The following is a 19,509-nucleotide window of genomic DNA, read 5'->3' as shown; positions in this document are numbered from 1 at the left end:
GGAAATAAATCACAAGGTAAGGATACTGTATATTTCAACCAACAACAGTCTGATGACCTCAGTTGTAGGTAAAAATTGCTTTTTCTTAGTTTATGTTTTTCATGTGACTGTGTTAAGTTAGGTATTCTAATATAACTTACATCTATATTTTTCTTCCAGATGTCCTCTACAGAGACATACAAGTCCAATCTTGAATGAGAGCACTCTCATCTGTCCTGTTCTCTGGCTATCATACACATTCAGAAGCCAGTTGAGGCAAAGATCCATTGCTAGAGTTGTGTTGACATCAGGATGATCAGCTGATATATTGGCATACAGAGCAGAAAGCACCACCACCATGTCGCCAACATCGATCAAGCGGTCGTTTTGGCCTCGTAAACCATGTTCATCAAATATGTCTGTGGCCATCTGCATTTTTGCACGATCCACTGTTAAAAACAAAACTTAAGATAGAAAACTTGGGTAGCTTTAAGAAGAGACTGGACAAATATATGAGTGGGAGGGGCTGGGTTTGATTGGTGTCAAGGGGTACGGGAGTTATTTCTTGAGTAGCTTTAGGTAGATGTCGTTTTGATAAGGACCTGCCTCGTATGGGCCAGTAGGCCTTCTGCAGTGTTCCTATATTCTTATGTAAACATGTACAGTCACATACACACATTATTAAAAAAGTGAGTAGAGTAAGAGATGGCAGAATAACAATGCTAGAATGGTAATGCATTTTCTTAAAAAATAAAATAAAAAGGAGAAATTTTCAACAAACTATCTAAACCACTTTTAAAGAGCAATCATATTTTACTGGCAATAACTAATGTTGCTAATTACAAATTTGGAGACAAAGAAAGGTAAATATGATGAACAGTAATTCAGAAAATTTAAATGAAATAAATTAATACAACCTATGCAAAGTGCTCTGCAGAATGTATAAAAATCAAACCTATCACTTTAATCCAAAAAGGAGAAAAACTAAAATGATAAAGAACTGTTTAGTGGGAGGTGGTTTTCAGGAAAAAAAAACCCTGAACCAATAGAGGAAGCATGACAATTTAGTGACATTAAATTGAGCAACACATGAATAAATAGATGTAAGGAGGAAAAGGGCTGTAAAGAAGCACTGTGTGTCAGTAGAAATAGGAAAATCTATCCTGAAATAGGTCCTTGCAATATGATGGCCAACTAACAGGAACTTTGACTATTAGTCCAAAGTCTTTTACCGGCTTACAGGTACACCTCATTAGAAAATGAAATACAGTACTCTCATAGAAAATTTTATTAAAAGAACAATATTCGCATTTCTTTTCAACAAATACATGTACTACGAAGTTCTGACTGAACGGACGCACTATTAACTTTTAAAAAAGATGTCTAAGACACAAAAAAAGTTTAAGAACATTAAGAAAGAATGAACACTGCAGCAGGCCTTCTGGGCCAGACAAAGCAGGTCCAAGTCACCTACCAGCTTAAACCACTGACCCAGCCTAGTCAGGTCCAACTTACACCCACTCATGTATTTATCTAACCTATTTTTAAAACTACAGAACATTTTAGATTCTATGATAGTAGTCGGGAGTTTGTGGCACTCATTCACAACTTACCCAGTGCTTTCCTATATCCTTCCTGAATCTGAATTTTTCCAACTTGAAATCATTGCTGCGAGTCCTGTCTTGGCTAGATATTTTTAGCACACTATTTACAGTCCCTTTATTTATTCCTGTTTTCGATTTATACACCTCAATCATATCCCCCCTAATTCTATGTCTTTCTAGAGAGTGCAGATTCAGGGCCCTCAGTCTATCCTCATAGGGAAAATTTCTGATACATGGGATCAATTTTGTCATCCTTCTTTGTATGTTTTCCAATGCATTTATATCTGTTCAGAAATTTCTATGACCTCCAGAAAGCTGGCTGCTGACTCTGGCTTTCTGGCATATACTATAGTAACCCTCTAAACCTCAAAAGACCACCCACAACAATCAGCTGAAAAAAATATGATGCACAACTGTCTACTACTAAGTGGTTACATAGCCATCCCTATGCATTTCTATATCAACAAGCATGAGAACAAGGATTTTCAGACAGGATAAAATTCTCCCTTGTCACTCTTATAAACATGAAAAATGGATAGTGAAATGTATGAGGGGTGTCCACTAATAAAACAGATCACTCACAGTCATGTACTGCTCATGGAAGCTGCATACCCACCTCCAAACACTTCTATATCAACAAGCAAGAGTAACAAAAAATTAAAAGGTAGGGTAAAATTCTTTCTTGTTACTTTTTTTAGCATACAGTGGTACCTTGACCTACGAGTTTAATTTGCTCCGTGACCGAGCTCATAACTCAAAATGCTCGTATATCAAATCAATTTTCCTCGTTGAAATTAACTGAAATGTCATTAATCCATTCCAGCGGAATTCCTGGCTCTCAGGAGGCAGGAGAAAATACTTCAATATAATGCTAATATCAACTCTACGGCTTATTTATCAATCACAGTCAATCTAATATGACATAATAAACAATATAAATAACATAGAAACACGATATATACTCTAGAATGAATAAAATGTCATTATGTGATGAGTGGTAGTGGCCACTCCTGAGGTAAAAGTAATTATCACTCTGATCATATCTTCCCATTCTTGCCCTTCTGAGGTCTTATTATAAGAGAAAAGGGAATGTTTGTGAGGCTAACTGCACTAGATCACTAGTTTCATAATTAAAACAGTGAAATAAAAGCAATTTCTTGTGTTTTTTATGATTTCATGCTTTAATTCAATGGACATCATCCTTTTCTTTTCAGCACTGTCCTTTGCACTTACTTTCTTAGGACCCATGGTTAGAAAAAAGAAATTTGGCAAAATAACTGCACAAAATGCTGGGTGGATGTTGTGGTGTTCGCTGCGCCAATTACTGGTCGAGTATCTGAAGCTCACTCGTAACTCGGATTTTGGCTTGCAACTCAAAGCAAAAAATTGACTGATCAACAGCTCATAACTTGGAAAACTCTAAAGTTTGGGCACTCGTAAGTCAAGGTACCACTGTATTTTAAACTGACAAGATTGTGCATTAATTAAATTAATAATAGTTACTAGTGATGCATTAACCCTTTAGGTGGCTATCATGTCAGATGTTTTCTCAGATGGGTTTTATGGCTATTTCTTGGTATCTGATAGAATGGAAGACATAGTACTGAAATAAGAGATGATTTTGGTTGGTTTCAGGAGCAAAAGTAGCTTGAAATTAAGCTCAAAGCAAAAGAAATATTTGCGTTTCCCAAGAACAGGTAAGGGCCCCATACACTCCCAGTCTGTTTTATGGATTTTTAATAGCTCCAATTTAATTATTTGGACACTGTAAACCATGATCAATTATTCCTCGTTATATTTTATTATCCAAGAAAAAAAAAAGAGTAAATCTTGTTATGTGATTATGAATTCAAAATGGAATCAAGTGTAATACAGGTGAGGCCTGGAGATGTGATTACCCTTTCAGGGTCCATGCCGTAGATCTACGCCATGAGCTCGGCTCACTCTGATAAGCTGTGAATGGTATGTTTTTTATAGCTGTATTTGCGATTTCTTGGTCTCATTTGATAGAATGGAAGACATATTACAGAAATAGAGATGATTTTGATTGGTTTTAACACTGGAAATGGCTTGAAACTGAACTCAAAATAGTGGAAATGTTAAATTTTTGCCGATGTTCAAGAGTAAACAAACAACCTCACACGTCTAATACACGCCAGCTGGTGGGTCTAATATACATTCACAAATGTGGTGATGATATACAATTATTACAATATTGCATAACAGTAAGTCTTCTATTTTTTGGTTTGAATAAAAATTCATCATGTGAATAAAAAGTCAAAATGGAATTCATTTGTAAAGCCTCAAAACGTAACTGATGAACAGAGGAAATGTTAGTTTAGTGTCAGAAATACCTACATTGTTTATTCTGGACCCTATTTTGAAATTGGAATATTTTGAAGTTTGTGTTAAATTGGCCAAATTACCTATTTCCAATCACTTTATTTTGTAGTTGAAACAGTTGACTTAGCGATTTCTTATGCTCAATTGATAGAATAGAAGTAATACTAGTGAAATAGCTAAGAATTTGGTCAACTAGAATAATGTAATTGGCCTAAAATTCGTAAATATCGCTGACACGTCAAAATTCGCAAGAGCATAATTTCGTCAAATCTCCATCAAATTTCGTACTTTTTGTTTTATTACCTTCAGAAAAAGATTCTCTACTATTTCGTAAGAAAAAATAAATTTTTTTTTTAAATTCTTGGACCCTGGTGTGCATTTTGAAATTTGGCCTCTGGACCCTGAAAGGGTTAATGAACAGAGGAAATGTTATTTTAATGCCAGGAATGTCTACATTGTTTATATTAGACTATTTTTAAACTGATATATTTTTTAATAGTTTGTAAAATCAACCAAATTTTTTTTTAAGTGGACACAGAGCAATATTAATTTTGGGGGTCTGGACAGTGAAAGGGTTACAACCAGAATGTTTAAGCCAAAAAAAAAAAAAAAAATTAAAGGACAATGATCAAAATGACTTTAGTGGAGGTAAATATGCGAAGTATAATACACTGCAATCTCTGCAAAAAGAAAAGCAAATACAAGAGGATGAATAAAACAGAAAAAGTTTACTGAGCTGTATTAGGAAACCTAAAAATACATAACATCAGTATATAGTCATTTGATTATCATTTCATTATTAATGAATCCATTTTTGTATTGAATTAATGTGCATCTGGAAATAAGTCAGGCCATGTTAATCCATGTACTTTTCCAGGCTTCTCCCGCTTTTGAATGCTAGAGATCTGGTGGTCTGCTATCTCATATTTCAATATCTGCCAAGCATTTTTGAACAGATTACTTGGCCACTATAAAACAGGGATTTCGTGCTGTCTCGCCCAATCCTCAACTTTTTTTTTACTGTGCTCGCAGGGGGCTGCGTCATGTGCAAAGGTGCTTGTGCCATATACATGTATATGGTAATGAGTGAGAATTTTCTCCATTCATCATATCACCCTGGGGCAGAAAATAAAGACCACCATTATTACTAAAACACCCCTAAACACTATTACTACTAAAACACAGGGTATCTGACTGCTCCGATTCTCAAGTGGTAGTTAAATCTTGAGTCACATGATTGATGAACCCACTTAGATACATTCTTGATGACACAAAGTTCATTCATCACTAAACATGACTTTCCTTCAATTATCCATGATCCAATCCTAATACATAAAATGTAAAGTGAGCTTTGTACAAACTCTGAAGTGATAAGGGGTTTCCTGGCAGCCCTCTGACATGGCATCCTCAGATCCTTTTGCAGGTGATGTAGAAGGCACAGAGACACTTCTCCAAGAACATCAGGATGCTTGTTCTTCAGTTTCTCTGGTTTAGTACTTAATTGAATTATATTACTGATCTTAAGCAGTAATTGAAGGCTATAGCATATTTTCTTTCTTCTGAAGGGCATCAGTGCATGGCATGGTCTTCCTGGGCCTCCCAGACCACCTCTTCCTAATGGAAGTGGTGCAATGAGGCAATTTGCTTGCAACATTTTTTAAGGTTTCAGATAGACTGTAGGATGCATCCCAGCCTCTCAGCAATATCCTTCACAGGGACTTCATCTTCCTTGAAAGTGATGACATGAGTCTTTGCCTTTACATAAAGCATTTACTGACCAGTTATGATCCATGGGAGAAGGTGTAGACAGCAGCAAAAAAAACACAATTGTGCAGTACAAAGGAACAAATGGCAAGTGTGACATCTTCCTACAGGGTTAATGAGAACTATGCACTTGACTTGGGGTGGATGCCTGATTTATGACTATATCTCCCCTCAAGGGAGGCTCCTTGATGCTGGTGAGGGACTCTTGATCTAGGGAATTGGATCTGTGCTCCAGTTCCCTGAATACCTTCCATTACCCCTCCACAGGCACTGTATAATCCTATGGGTTTAGCTTCCCCATGATTATAATAATAATAATATGACTATATCTAAGTCACTTTCTTTAAACAGATGAAAACACAAGAAAAATGTTTGGTACTCACTTGGCAGCACTTTTTTTTTTTTATGGAAAACATTTTTTTTTTGCAATGTAAATATATTCTAGCTAGAGTATGTTTACAGAAGAGGATACTCTAGACCTATCACATTTGGATCACACATAGCTAACTTAATGGAGGATATTAAAATATCCAAAGAAATATTACAGTATATCTACTACTGGATGTTATAAGAAAAAGTAATGGGATCAGATGAGATAACATTATGGGTTTATAAAGTATTTGCAGAAGAACTAAGCTATCCAAATTATGGTTATTTTTAGGTAAATTGGTACAAATGCCAAAGACATGTATATGTAAAAATACAGGAGAGAACTATCAAAATGAATGAAACACTTGAAAAACAAAAACTGCCTAACACAGATAAGAATTAGTAGAATTTTAATAGCAAATTATTGCATGTCAAATCTATTGAAACTACTTCTGTATAATAGTCATTTGATCAAGTAATAGCACAATGTCCATGCAACTGTAATAATAAACTTACGTGCTAATTTCTTTTGTAGCATCCTTAGTTTAGTAGCTGTGCGATAAGCTGAGAACTTGATATGGTTGAACTCTGTGAGAGAGTCTAGCAAGTCCATCATGACAGGATGGTCCCAGTGGGTACTCTCCTGGTCATGGCTGAAAAATTTGCAGTTGGCAGCAAAGTTATTTATCCTAACATATCTACTACGCAATACAATAATAAAAAATTACCTTGGTATTCTCTCAAAATTATCATATTCATTATAGCAAATTTTTGCATTATATTGTACTCTTGCTGTAAATAAACCATTGATGTTACAAATAAACTACAAGTACTGTACAAAATGGATTTTTCAATAAATTTATCTGGTATAAATTTGTATATTTGTATATAAATTGGTATATTGGCAGTTTGGAGGGATATGTTGTGTATCTTTATATGTGTATGCTTCTAAACTGTTGTATTCTGAGCACCTCTGCAAAAACAGTGATAATGTGTGAGTGTGGTGAAAGTGTTGAATGATGATGAAAGTATTTTCTTTTTGGGGATTTTCTTTCTTTTTTGGGTCACCCTGCCTCGGTGGGAGACGGCCGACTTGTTGAAAAAAAAAAAATTGTATATTTTATCAATAGTCCCTTCAAGAAACATTACAAGGGAACTAAATACTGAATTTAAATGTATCTTAATTAAAAAAAAATCAATGCCTGTATACATATAGTTTGCCTGTATAAGATTAATCATGAGGTGAATCCCAGTTTCCTAGCCCAATAAAAAAAACAGATTGTATAGAAATAGGAAATAAAAATATTGACCTGACAATCTGTATTCAGTAGTTTAGATTAAGAAACTGTGTAGCTATGTAATTACAGAAGTAATAACTCACTTGATGTAATAAGGCACTTTGTTGCTGGTGGTAGCTCTCTCCCATGGGGGAGAGACTGAGGATGCCAGTTGGGCTGGGGTGAGCGGAGTAACCTCCCTTGACCTACCAGCCACCTGCCGCCACCTGTCATTCACTGTTGTTTCCAATGTCTTCCATCTATAAGAAAAAGTATGCTAGTAAACCGACAATGGGTAATGCAATATCATTATTACAGTTCGTGGAAAAGTAATGGATATTTTAAAACTTTAATATGTAAAACACATCACTAGAATGAAAACCATTACACCAAAATTAGTATGATAAAAAGGGTGCTTCTCATCCAAAAGCAGACATAAGATTATGACATAACTTTCAAATTTGTTCTCTCTATAGTTAAGCAATTGGAGTTTCTCACCATTTTACATTATGTTTTTTCGTTGCCCACTGGAAGACTTGTACAGGGGTAATTTTCATGCTAATGTTAGTATAGTTTGCAGACTATATTAACACTAATATGAAGATTATCTTTGTAGAGGTCTTCCAGTTGGCAAAGAAAAACAACTGTAAAATGGTGAACTCAACTGCTTGATACAGAGAAAACAAAGAATTCAAAACAAATACAGAATGCATACAGATTATCACAAAAAACAAAATATATATGTGAAAGATTTGTACTGTTAAAGAATACAGCACAGCTACAGCAGCAAAGGCCAAGAAAATAATAGGGTGGTTCATGAGAATTTTTAAAACAAGAAAAATTGCATATACAGTGGGACCCCGGATTTCATCCGCACTAGATGAAACACGATTTGGATTTCGGCCACTTTTTCGGCAAAATTTTGCTCTGGATTTCGTACCTCGTCCCGGAAATTGTCTGTATCAGACGCGTCCCCCTGGGCCGCTCATATGTTCATGACTCACTCTTAGGCACATTAAATGTCTTACTTTACATTAATATAGATATTTTCATTAATCCATCTATGATAATTTCTTCAAAATTATATAAGAAACACATTACATAGCATATAAACATACAATGTTATATGCTATCGAGGGGCGAGTTGGTGGAGGGAAAACATTACATTTTCTTTGGTCCAGCGTTAGAGAAAACTGTATGAATCTGCGTCTGGCCCAGTCACCGCCCTTAACACACTTTACATAACATAAAGCTTTAGTTTACAATTCTCGGCATGAATTGTTCATTATTTCTCCCTTTGTTTATGATGGCATCTAAAGGTAATTAGAAACGATTAAACTCAGTGAACATGGTATGTCGATGGTAATAATATGGCTGTAGGCTGCAGTATATGTAGCAGGCAGGCATAGCCCAAGCAGATGTAGTCTGCCTGGGACTACAAATAAATATGTACTACTCACCTCTCACCCTACATTAAGACTACAAATATTTTAAGGCAAGTAATGAATGTACTGTGTATGTATTTTACTTTTTATTGTGTTTTAATGCCTAGTTCTATTACTAACTTAATGTAAGTTAGTGTAAACTTGACAGCCCTATGCCTGTTGTGAAATCTATTGTCGCTTTGGGAAAGTTCATGGGGTTGGATGTGAGTGACCAGGATGTGGAAGAGTTGGTGGACAACCACAGGGAAGAGCTAACCAATGAAGAACTGCAACACTATAGTTATTCTCTATAAAATTTATTTTTTGTTAATATTTTTGGGTATCTGAAATGGATTAATTGGATTTACATTATTTGTTGTGGGAAATATTGCTTCGGTTTTCATCCGTTTCGGATTTAAACCAACCTTCTGGAACAGATTAATGATGAAATCCGGGGTTCCACTATACAGTGGAACCCAAGATGCTGGCCAGTTCGGATTTCGGCAGTTTTTTTGGCCGAAATTCTGTCCTGGATTTCTGCCGGTAACTCAAAAATCGGCCGTATTGGACGCATCCACCCGCCACTCCACCGCGTTTGTGAGTCAGTCTGGCTGTGTGTCAGGGTGAGTGAGCAACACTCTGTGCATTCATCCAAACATTTCGTTATAATCCATTGTTTTTTGTGGTTGCTTGAGTGCAACTGCGAAATAAGCCACCCTGGGCTTAAAGAAACACGTTATATAGTACGTATATAAAAACATGCAATGTTTATATGCGAGGTATGTTTAATAATAATCACTCTTGTGCACATTAAATGTCTTCTTTTAGGTAACTGTGAATCTGGCATCTGGCCCAGTCACCGCCCTTCATACGTGTTTATTTACAATTTTTGGCAAGAATTATTCATTATTTCTCCCTTTGTTTATGATGGCATCTACAGGTAGTTGTTAGAAACGATTAACTCAGTGAACATGGTAATAATATGGCTGTGTAGTGTAGCCCAGGGGGGCTACATACGTGTCCCTACGTTAAGACTATAAATATTTTAAGGGTAGTAATGAATGTACTGTGGCAGTAAATAACAAAGAAGAGAAGTAACCCCAGAGAGGGTTTTGATACCTTTTGTCCTTATGGAGGGGGATTCCCAACTCCCTCTCCCCTCCTCGCCTTCTTCAATATGCCAACAAGAGTCTTCATTAAAGGTATGCTATGTTCATTTATCATTAAAATTTGAGCTTTATATTTATTTCTCATTGTTTTCTATATGTAAAACTATAGTTAATCTTTAAAAAATGTATTTTTTGTTAATATTTTTGAGTGTTTGGAATGGACTAATTGTATTTACATTAGTTCTTATGGGAAATATTACAGTGGACCCCTGGATTAAGACGTCATTGGAATAAGTAATATTCGGAATAAGTAACTATAAGTAATTATATACAGTGGACCCCCGGTTAACGAACTTTTTTCATTCCAGTAGTATGTTCAGGTGCCAGTACTGACCGAATTTTTTCCCATAAGGAATATTGTGAAGTAGATTAGTCCATTTCAGACCCCCAAACATACACGTACAAACGCACTTACATAAATACACTTACATAATTGGTCGCATTTGGAGGTGATCGTTAAGCGGGGGTCCACTGTATAATGTGAATGTCACTGAACTCGGTGTAAGTCATTCGTGTCGGGGCCTGAGCTACCCAGTGTGCCATTGTTTGCCAGCCAGTGAGGACAATCCCACGCGTTCATACGATACATTTTGTTTTATTCCATTCTTTTTAGTGCTTGTAACTGGTAAATAAGCCACCATGGGCCAAAAGAAAGCTTCTAGTGCCAGCCAAAGGGCTGGGAGAGAGGGGAGAATGTGCCTTTTTCACTGATTCTGCAATATGCATGATACTAAAGCAGCAGGAGTCTATAAAGGCTATAGTGCCAGCCAGCGATAAAGTGTAACATTAACTATAGCAAGTAAGCAAGCGATTAATCGATAGAAAAAGGACAGCACGACCCTAACTCCTCCAATGTTGTTGGAGTTATATAGAGCGACTGACAACACTGCCGTCTCTAGTCTCTACCGCTGCTGCCACCACCACCACTATATACGGCTTATGTCTCAGTGGCCCTTATACACTCAACAACAACAGAGCAACACTCGTGACATACTTAATGACGTATTTTATTCATTCTAGAGTATATGTCATGTTTCTATGTTATTAATATTGTTCATTATGTCATATTAGATCAATTTTGCTACATAAATAAGCCATAGAGCTGATATTAGTGTCATATTGAAGGACTACATTATCCTGTTTCCCAACACAATTCCTAACATATGCCAGAAACAGACCTTTCTGGAAAACTTTTTTGAGCAATAGGGGTCCAGTGGCTCAAGCTGGTCCTAGTGGCATTAAAAAACAAAGGAGGGAAGTAACCCAGGACAAGGACTTGGTACCTGAAGTCATTATGGAGTGGGATTCCCCTTCCAAACTATTGTAAACTCCTCCATCCTATCCCCTCCTCCTGTCTTCCATACATCACCATGTCTTCAATAAAGGTAAGTGTGATGTTATTACTGTTTTATTCTTCATGTATTATTGTTTTCTATGTAGGTAAATGTACATTTCATGTAGAAAACATATTTTTAATACGTTTGGACATCTGAAATGGATTAATTGGATTTCCATTATTTCTTAAGGGGAAAATTAATTTGGATTAAGTCAGATTCGGTATAAGACACTTTCTCTGGAACAGATTAATTATGTTATCCAGGGGTCCACTGTACTTGGGTTTTCAGCCTTTTCGGATTTAGACCGACCTTCTGGAATGGATTACGGCTGATAACTGGGGGTCCACTGTACTGTACAGTGGACCCTCGAGTTTCGGCAGCATCGACTTTCATGAAATCTGACTTTCGGTGAGTTTTTTCGGCAAAATTTGCCCTCGCGGTTCATGATTAGACTCGTGATTCGGTGACCGTCCGGTACCCGTCTGCCCGTCACCGCGCACATAAAGCCAGTCTCCCACGCCATTCACGCTCAGCGTGCCATTATTTACCAACACGTGACCATCACCCCGCAGGTTCGTATGTAATCCATTGTTTTTTGTGATCGCAACTGCTAAATAAGTCACCATGGGCCCAAGGAAAGCTAGTGCTAGCCCTTTGGTAAAGAAAGTGAGGAACACGACTGAATTCAAGAAGGAAATCATTGAAAAATATGGGAGTGGAGTACGTGTTACAGAGCTTGCCAGGATGTATGGCAAACCCCATTCACCCTAACAAAGTTGTTGCAGGCCATATTGGCAACATGTACAATGACAGTGTTGTGTCCCACTTCGGACAGAAACAGAGCTCTCTGGACAGATATTTTGTGCGACAGGGTTCCAGTGACTCTCAAGTTGTTCCCAGTGCCAGTGTCTTTAAAAAAACAAAGAAGGGAAATAACTCCAGATAAGGACTTCATACCTGAAGTCATAATGGAAGGAGATTCTCCTTCCAAACAATAGTGTACACCTTCCTCCTATCCCCTCCTCCCGTCTTCCATCCACCCAGAAGTCTTCAGTAAGGGTAACTGTAATATTATTTTTTTTTATATGCATGTACTTGATTTCCCATTGTTTTCAGTATGTAAATCTTTATTTAATTTGAAAAAAATATTTTATTTTAATATTTTTGGGTGTCTGGAACAGATTAATTTTCTTTCCATTATTTCTTATGGGGAAAATGGTTTCGCCATTCAGCAATTTTGACATTCGGCAGGCTCTCTGGAACAGATTAATCACGAAACTCGTGAGTCCACTGTATATCGATGGTACTGCATTATTCAAATCAATCATCCTAAAGTATCTTGAATACATACTAGAATGTGCTCGCACTGTCTTTCAAGGCAGGAGAGATATCAGAACTGGAAACTGTACAGATATCTTTACTGCCCACCTTAACCCTTTAAGTTGCTGCCAGGCAGAACTACTTCAATGAAGCTAGGGTCCCTCATGAAGTTCTATGACATGAGCTCAGCTCACTCAGATAAGATGTGAACAGTAAATTTTGGCCTAGATATGAGAGAATGGGTCTGCATGGTGTGCGCAGCATAAAAAAAATTCTGCCCTATGCAGTGCAGAAGGGGAAGAGTAACACTGACCATGTGTTTGACTGAAAATAATGACTTTGAGGTGTTATCTAGGATGGTTTTTATGGCTGTTTCTTGCTATCATTTGATAGAGTGGAAGACATACTACTGAAAGAGAAATGATTTTAGTCAATTTCAGAACCGTAAGTAGCTTAAAATGGAGCTCAAAGTAAAAGAAAATATTTGATTTTCCTAAGGACAGTCTGTTTTATACATTTTAATAGGTTTGATTCAATTATTGAGATGCTGTAAACCATGACCAATCATTCCTAGTTTTATTTTATTGTCTGGGAAACAAAGTAAATCTTCTATTTTTGTGTGATTATGAATTAAAAATGGAAGGAATATGTAATACAGGCGAGGCCTGGGGAGATAAATGAAAAGATGTAATGTTTTTGTGCCAGGAATGTCTACATTGCTTATTTTGCACATTTAGAACTTGCTATTTTTTTTAAATTTGCGAGAAATTGGCCAAATTACCGACTTGTGAACTTTACAGGGTAGTTATAATAGCTGAATGGGCAGTTTCTTTTGCTCAATCAAAAGAATAGAGGGCATACTAGTGAAACAGCTAAGAATTTCATCAAAAAAAAAAAAAAAAAAAAAAAATGACTTTATGTAGGACTCAAATTTGGCAAAATTGCTGATATGTAAATTCTGACCAGACAGCTAACTTTGCACCTGCATAATTCCATCAGTGAACACTGAGAGCAATATTAATTTTGAGGGTCTGGACAGTGAAAGGGTTAAATCACTAAAAAAAAAAAATACTGCCAGAAATACTGTACACATACCTCACAACATATGGAATGCATTGTCACTGTTTTAATAGCTATATCACATGAAAGTTCAACACTAGTGGTGCTCTAAAAATCACAGAACCTGTATGCATTTTTACATTAGTGGAACAGCAACCCTACATTTATTTTGAGTGAGGAGGCAAAGGGAAGATGTAGATGAAGTATACCCTGAGAGTTAAGAAACAACAGACATTAACCAAAGAAGAGGATCTAGGTGTAATACTGTATACTACAGCAGAGGACCATATCACATAGATTGGGCAGCTTATGTGAAACAATGGAGCCTCTGAGCAACTTTCAGGAAAATTAAAAACAATAGCAATACATATATGACTGACCAATGAATATACAAAACCTCAAACACAGCTCTGTTCCTGTAATCCTCTGCAATGACACCTTATTTCATATACATATACAGTACTGTACTGTTAGATACATGTCACAGTAATTTCATTCATATTACTGTACTGCTTTATTATACTCTGCTTAGTAATTATGCTTTCCGAGGGCTCTACTGTAGTACCTGTTATTGAGGTCATGAAGTTTGGCAGAGTTTGCTGGAGTCAGAGGTACATTGTGAGCAGAGAAGCGGGCAGCTTGATCATTGACATCATCAACACCCCGCTGCAGGTCTGCCAAGCCCTCACGGAATTTCTGAACATAAAAGAATATACAGTATTTTCATATACGTATTCTTAATACGTACTTCTGATAATGATTATTATACTTGTTGAAAGTCCTAAAAGCAAAGGGGTCAAAGTGCCTGGGCAACGAGAGGTAATCAAGTTTGATCCAAGGAAGGAAAGGATACACCACACCTCTAATAAACAATATATATGTACTTTCCTTTTCCCCCAAAGAAAGTTTACATGTTTTGCAATACTGAAAGCACATAAGATAATTTTACAAAATAATAAAGTGTAATTACGTTAACTTCGTCTACAACAAATAATTCACTATAAAAATAATTCATTATTAAAAAAATGACCAGGTGTGTGAATCTTATAGGCAGTGATGCAAAATAAAGTACAGAGCTCAAAAAAAAAAAAAAATGAAGGATTCAACAAGTTATTAAAAATACACAATTTTATTGATGAAATTGAATCACTCGGCTACACTTCATACTTCACGATATGTTGTATGCTAGAAATACAATTTGAACTCCATGCACAACAATATATTGTAATTACATATTAAGGTGCCTTTAAAGAACAAGGAATAGGGGTTTGAGGCAGTGAAGGACGTTTAATCCAAAGAATGTGAATTACTCTACTCTTGCTACTCGCCCCTTTCTTGTACTGTGGGAATGGTGGAGGGGGGTCACAACCCCCTTACTGCCCCCTCTCCATGTTGGAGGTAATTTCTCCATACTTCTTAGGAACAAATCTGATCATCCCTTTTCCTCAGGTGCTGTATGACCAAAATGGGTTTAACACTTCCCCATAAATAAATAAATAATAATAATAATAAAAATGAAAAAAAGCAATACTGATTACTGTGATGTTGTCAAGCAATGTATGAATGTCATACTGAATAAGATGAAGTGGCAAGTTTCACCTAAAGAGCATGGGTAATTTTTGCTAAATAATCACAGCAATTTTTTTTATGCAATAAATCTGCTAAAATCAGTCTGAACACAACAAAAAATTATGAATCACTGATTTTATGTATGAATTATTAAATAAATTTAAATTTATCTAAAAAATATTTAGTAGAATAAGACAAAAAAAATTAAAATTGAAACCTCTCATCAACAAACTCTCATATATGAGTTTTGGACAAAACATTGGCAAGACAAACAAAAGTCCAACAATACAGTATGCTGAAGTATCAAGCTAAGTTCACTAACTCCAACGTTTGTCCAGTATTGGAGCTTTACAGCTCCTATGACTCAGGTCATCTCCTTTGTGCAAAGGAGTTAGATACTAAAATAAATATATTTGCTGAAAGCTTTTAACTAAAAATCTGGGCATACTATGTTGATATTTTACGTTCATATGAATATTTCGGTGAAAATCAAACCACAATATTACTTATCCAATACCTTGAGTAACTCGATACAGTAGTAATACCAACAGTACAAAATATTTTCATATACCAACAAGAACATCAACTGGTACCAGGTAAACCATGTCCTAAACGAAACATGTTGGGAAGATATCTTAAACGACATGGATCCAAACCAGTGCCTTGAAAGGATCAACTTCCTGGCAGCTGAAGCATGTTCTAGGCATATTCCCCTAAGAAAGAAGAGCAGGAGTAAACTGGAGAGAGAAAGACGCTCCCTCTACAGAAGACGACGAAGAGTCACTGAGCTCCTCAGGAGTGCTAGAATATCTGATACACGAAAGGAGGTGCTGACCAGGGAAGTGGAAACTATGGAACTTAAGTTAAATGACTCTTACAGGAACCAGGAGAGACAGGAGGAGCTTAAAGCTATTAGTGAAATTGAAAGAAATTCAGAATATTTCTTTTCATATGCCAAAAACAAGGCAAATACCACATCTAGTATCAGGCCCTTACTCAGACAGGATGGGACTTACACAGATGACAACAAGGAAATGAGTGAAATACTGAAATCCCAGTACGACTCTGTGTTTAGTGAACCACTAATCAGTCTGAGGATCGACGACCTAAATGATTTCATGAATGAGCCTCAAAACTCCATAAATGTATGCCAGATTTCCGACATTACCCTAACTCTGATAGAGTTCGAAAAAGCCATTGACAACATGCCCATGCACTCAGCCCAGGGCCCAGACTCGTGGGACTCTGTTTTCATTAAGAACTGCAAGAAATCCCTCTCGCGTGCCCTAAGTACACTATGGAGGAGGAACTTGGACATGGGTGAAATTCCACAGTCACTTAAAACAACGGATATAGTCCCACTCCATAAAGGTGGCAGCAAAGCATTAGCTAAGAACTATAGACCAATAGCTCTGACGTCCCACATCATAAAAATCTTTGAAAGAGTGCTAAGAAGCAGGATTGCAAATCACCTGGATTCCCAAAATCTGCACAATCCAGGGCAACATGGGTTCAGGGCAGGTCGCTCCTGCCTCTCACAACTACTGGATCACTATGATATGGCCTTGGATGCACTGGAAGAAAATCAGAATGCAGATGTAATATACACAGACTTTGCAAAAGCATTTGACAAATGCGATCATGGTGTAATAGCCCATAAAATACGTGCTAAAGGAATAACTGGGAAAGTGGGGAGATGGATCTTCAACTTCCTAACAAATCAAACACAAAGAGTAGTGGTCAACAGAATTAAATCGGAGGCTGCCATAGTGAAGAGCTCTGTTCCACAAGGCACAGTATTCGCCCCCATCTTATTCCTCATCCTCATATCAGACATAGACAGAGATGTACATCACAGCACCGTATCATCCTTTGCGGATGATACTAGGATCTGCATGAGGCTGTCATCTGCTGAGGACGCGGTTAACCTCCAAGAAGATATAAACAAAGTTTTCCAGTGGGCAACGGTAAACAATATGATGTTCAATGAGGACAAATTCCAACTACTCCGTTATGGAAAACTGGAGGAGATAATAACTAGAACAGAGTATACTACAGACTCTGGCCATACAATAGAGCGGAAAAATAATGTAAGGGATCTGGGAGTAGTAATGTCTGAGGATCTCACTTTCAAGGATCACAACAGTGCCACGATCGCACGTGCAAAGAAAATGATAGGATGGATAATGAGAACGTTCAAAACGAGAGATGCCAAGCCAATGATGATCCTTTTCAAATCACTTGTTCTCTCTAGGCTGGAATACTGCTGTACATTAACATCTCCATTCAAAGCAAGTGAAATCGCAGATCTAGAGAGTGTACAGAGATCCTTTACTGCACGTATAAGTTCTGTCAAGCACCTTAACTACTAGGAATGCTTGGAAGCACTTGACTTGTACTCATTGGAATGCAGGAGGGAGAGATATATCATAATCTACACTTGGAAAATCCTGGAAGGAATGGTCCCAAATCTGCACCTAGAAATCACTCCCTACGAAAGTAAAAGACTGGGCAGGCGATGCAAAATGCCCCCAATTAAAAGTAGGGGCACCATTGGTACACTAAGGGAAAACACCATAAGTGTCCAGGGCCCAAGACTGTTAAACAGCCTCCCATCAAGCATTAGGGGAATTGCCAATAAACCCCTGGCTGCCTTCAAGAGAGAGCTGGACAGATACCTAAAGTCAGTGCTGGATCAGCCGGGCTGTGGCTTGTACGTTGGACTGCGTGCGGCCAGCAGTAACAGCTTGATTGATCAGGCCCTGATCCACCGGGAGGCCTGGTCATGGACCGGGCCGTGGGGGTGTTGATCCCCGGAATAACCTCCCGGTAACCATACAGTTTTAAATACTCACATGGTTAATAAATGGAAATTTAAACATTAACGTTTCTCTAAAGAAAAACAAAAAATGGAACATTTTTCGAAATACTAACCCTGACGTTGTGAGCATGTTGATCTGCGAGGTTGGGATCATGAGGAATGGGTCCCCAGGATTCTGCAGTCTTCTCTGCTTCTTCCAAGCGCCCATTCACCTCCTCCACTGTTTTCTGAAGCACCCCAAGTTTCTGTAAAGAAAAGAAAAAATTAAGCATTAATTATTGAAGAATAATGTGTGTACACATTTCTTGGGTTCTTCAATTTTTACTTTTCATTACCACCTTAACTATTGTTGCTACAGGTCCACCATCTTCTAGTAGTCATATAATATAATTAAGCCATTATCCTAATATACAATGCAAAAGTGACTAAATACATAAGTTTTACGGGAGGTGGGTGATGGTAGGTTCGTATTAAATTAAGTTGAAATATGGACCCGAATCCATAAAAACGAGCTGGCTATAATAACGTGCTCATTACTCTGTAATTTGCCTATGATTGTAATCATGTCATAACGTGTTTATCATTCATTACCTTTGAAACTTGTCATGATTGTGACCAGCTCTACCTGGAGCTCATTACCTTTGTAAATTCTCATGATTAATGTGTTTATGATTCATTACCTTTGCAATTATTCATGAGTGTGACCAGCTCAACCTGGAGCTCATTACCTTTGTAACTTGATCATGATTATGACCAGATCTAGTTCATTACCTTTGTAACTTGCTCACCCCTCATGGAAGGTTCCTTGATGTTGGTGAGGGGCTCTTGATTTAGGGAATTGGAACTGTGCTCCAGTTCCCCGAATTAAGCCTGAATGCCTTCCACATCCCCCCCCCCCGGGCGCTGTATAATCCTACGGGTTTAGCGCTTCCCCTTTGATTATAATAATAATGTAACTTACTCAGCTATCAAAACTTTGGAGTCCAGTCCCTGGACCAATTATGTACCTCTGTAATCTTTTGACTACCGCCCGCAGGATGGGTATGGGGTGCATAATAAACATATTAAACTAACTATAATAACGTTGTGACTTGTAGCATATTTTCTGTGATCTGTTGTCCAAACTGTCGAGCCTAGCCACTTGTGAGCCCTTCCTATAGTACTTCAACAGCCTAAAGCTAACTGCGTTGTAAACAATGAATGTTAACCCTTACAATTTAAAATACCTCAGACTAATCGAAATTAAATTATACATTGAAACGCAATAATATGTTTTCAACTTTAAATAATTTACTTTAAAGTATATATAATTATTCATATCCTGGTATAGTAATCGACACTAATGGTAGTGTCAAGCACAGGATCTCACATCCCGGCGACCTTGGGTCGATCCAGCTACCTCTGCTTACTCGCTTGGCCGACTTCCAGTCACACGCCTCAACCTAACCTACTTATCTACCTAATAAAAACGTGG

General features: G+C 37.3%; 1 protein-coding gene across 5 annotated transcripts in view; it reads right to left on the bottom strand.

Moving 5' to 3' along the window:
- The window catches only part of LOC128688506 (uncharacterized), a 145,236-nt gene that overhangs the window by 22,499 nt on the left and 103,228 nt on the right, over positions 1-19,509 (bottom strand). For all 5 annotated transcript variants that reach the window (XM_070084573.1, XM_070084574.1, XM_070084570.1 and 2 more), the window contains exons 3-7: positions 18,149-18,280; positions 14,211-14,341; positions 7,441-7,596; positions 6,576-6,712; positions 141-428 (exon numbers count right to left, since the gene is read on the bottom strand). In XM_070084573.1, coding sequence (XP_069940674.1) covers positions 141-428; positions 6,576-6,712; positions 7,441-7,596; positions 14,211-14,341; positions 18,149-18,280 — 844 coding nt within the window. The remainder of the gene's footprint in view (positions 1-140; positions 429-6,575; positions 6,713-7,440; positions 7,597-14,210; positions 14,342-18,148; positions 18,281-19,509) is intronic.

The sequence above is a fragment of the Cherax quadricarinatus genome, chromosome 13, assembly GCF_038502225.1.
Source record: "Cherax quadricarinatus isolate ZL_2023a chromosome 13, ASM3850222v1, whole genome shotgun sequence".
Classification (NCBI taxonomy): domain Eukaryota; kingdom Metazoa; phylum Arthropoda; class Malacostraca; order Decapoda; family Parastacidae; genus Cherax; species Cherax quadricarinatus.
The sequence above is the reverse complement of the archived record's forward strand: the minus strand, read 5'-3'. Positions and strand labels throughout refer to the sequence as shown.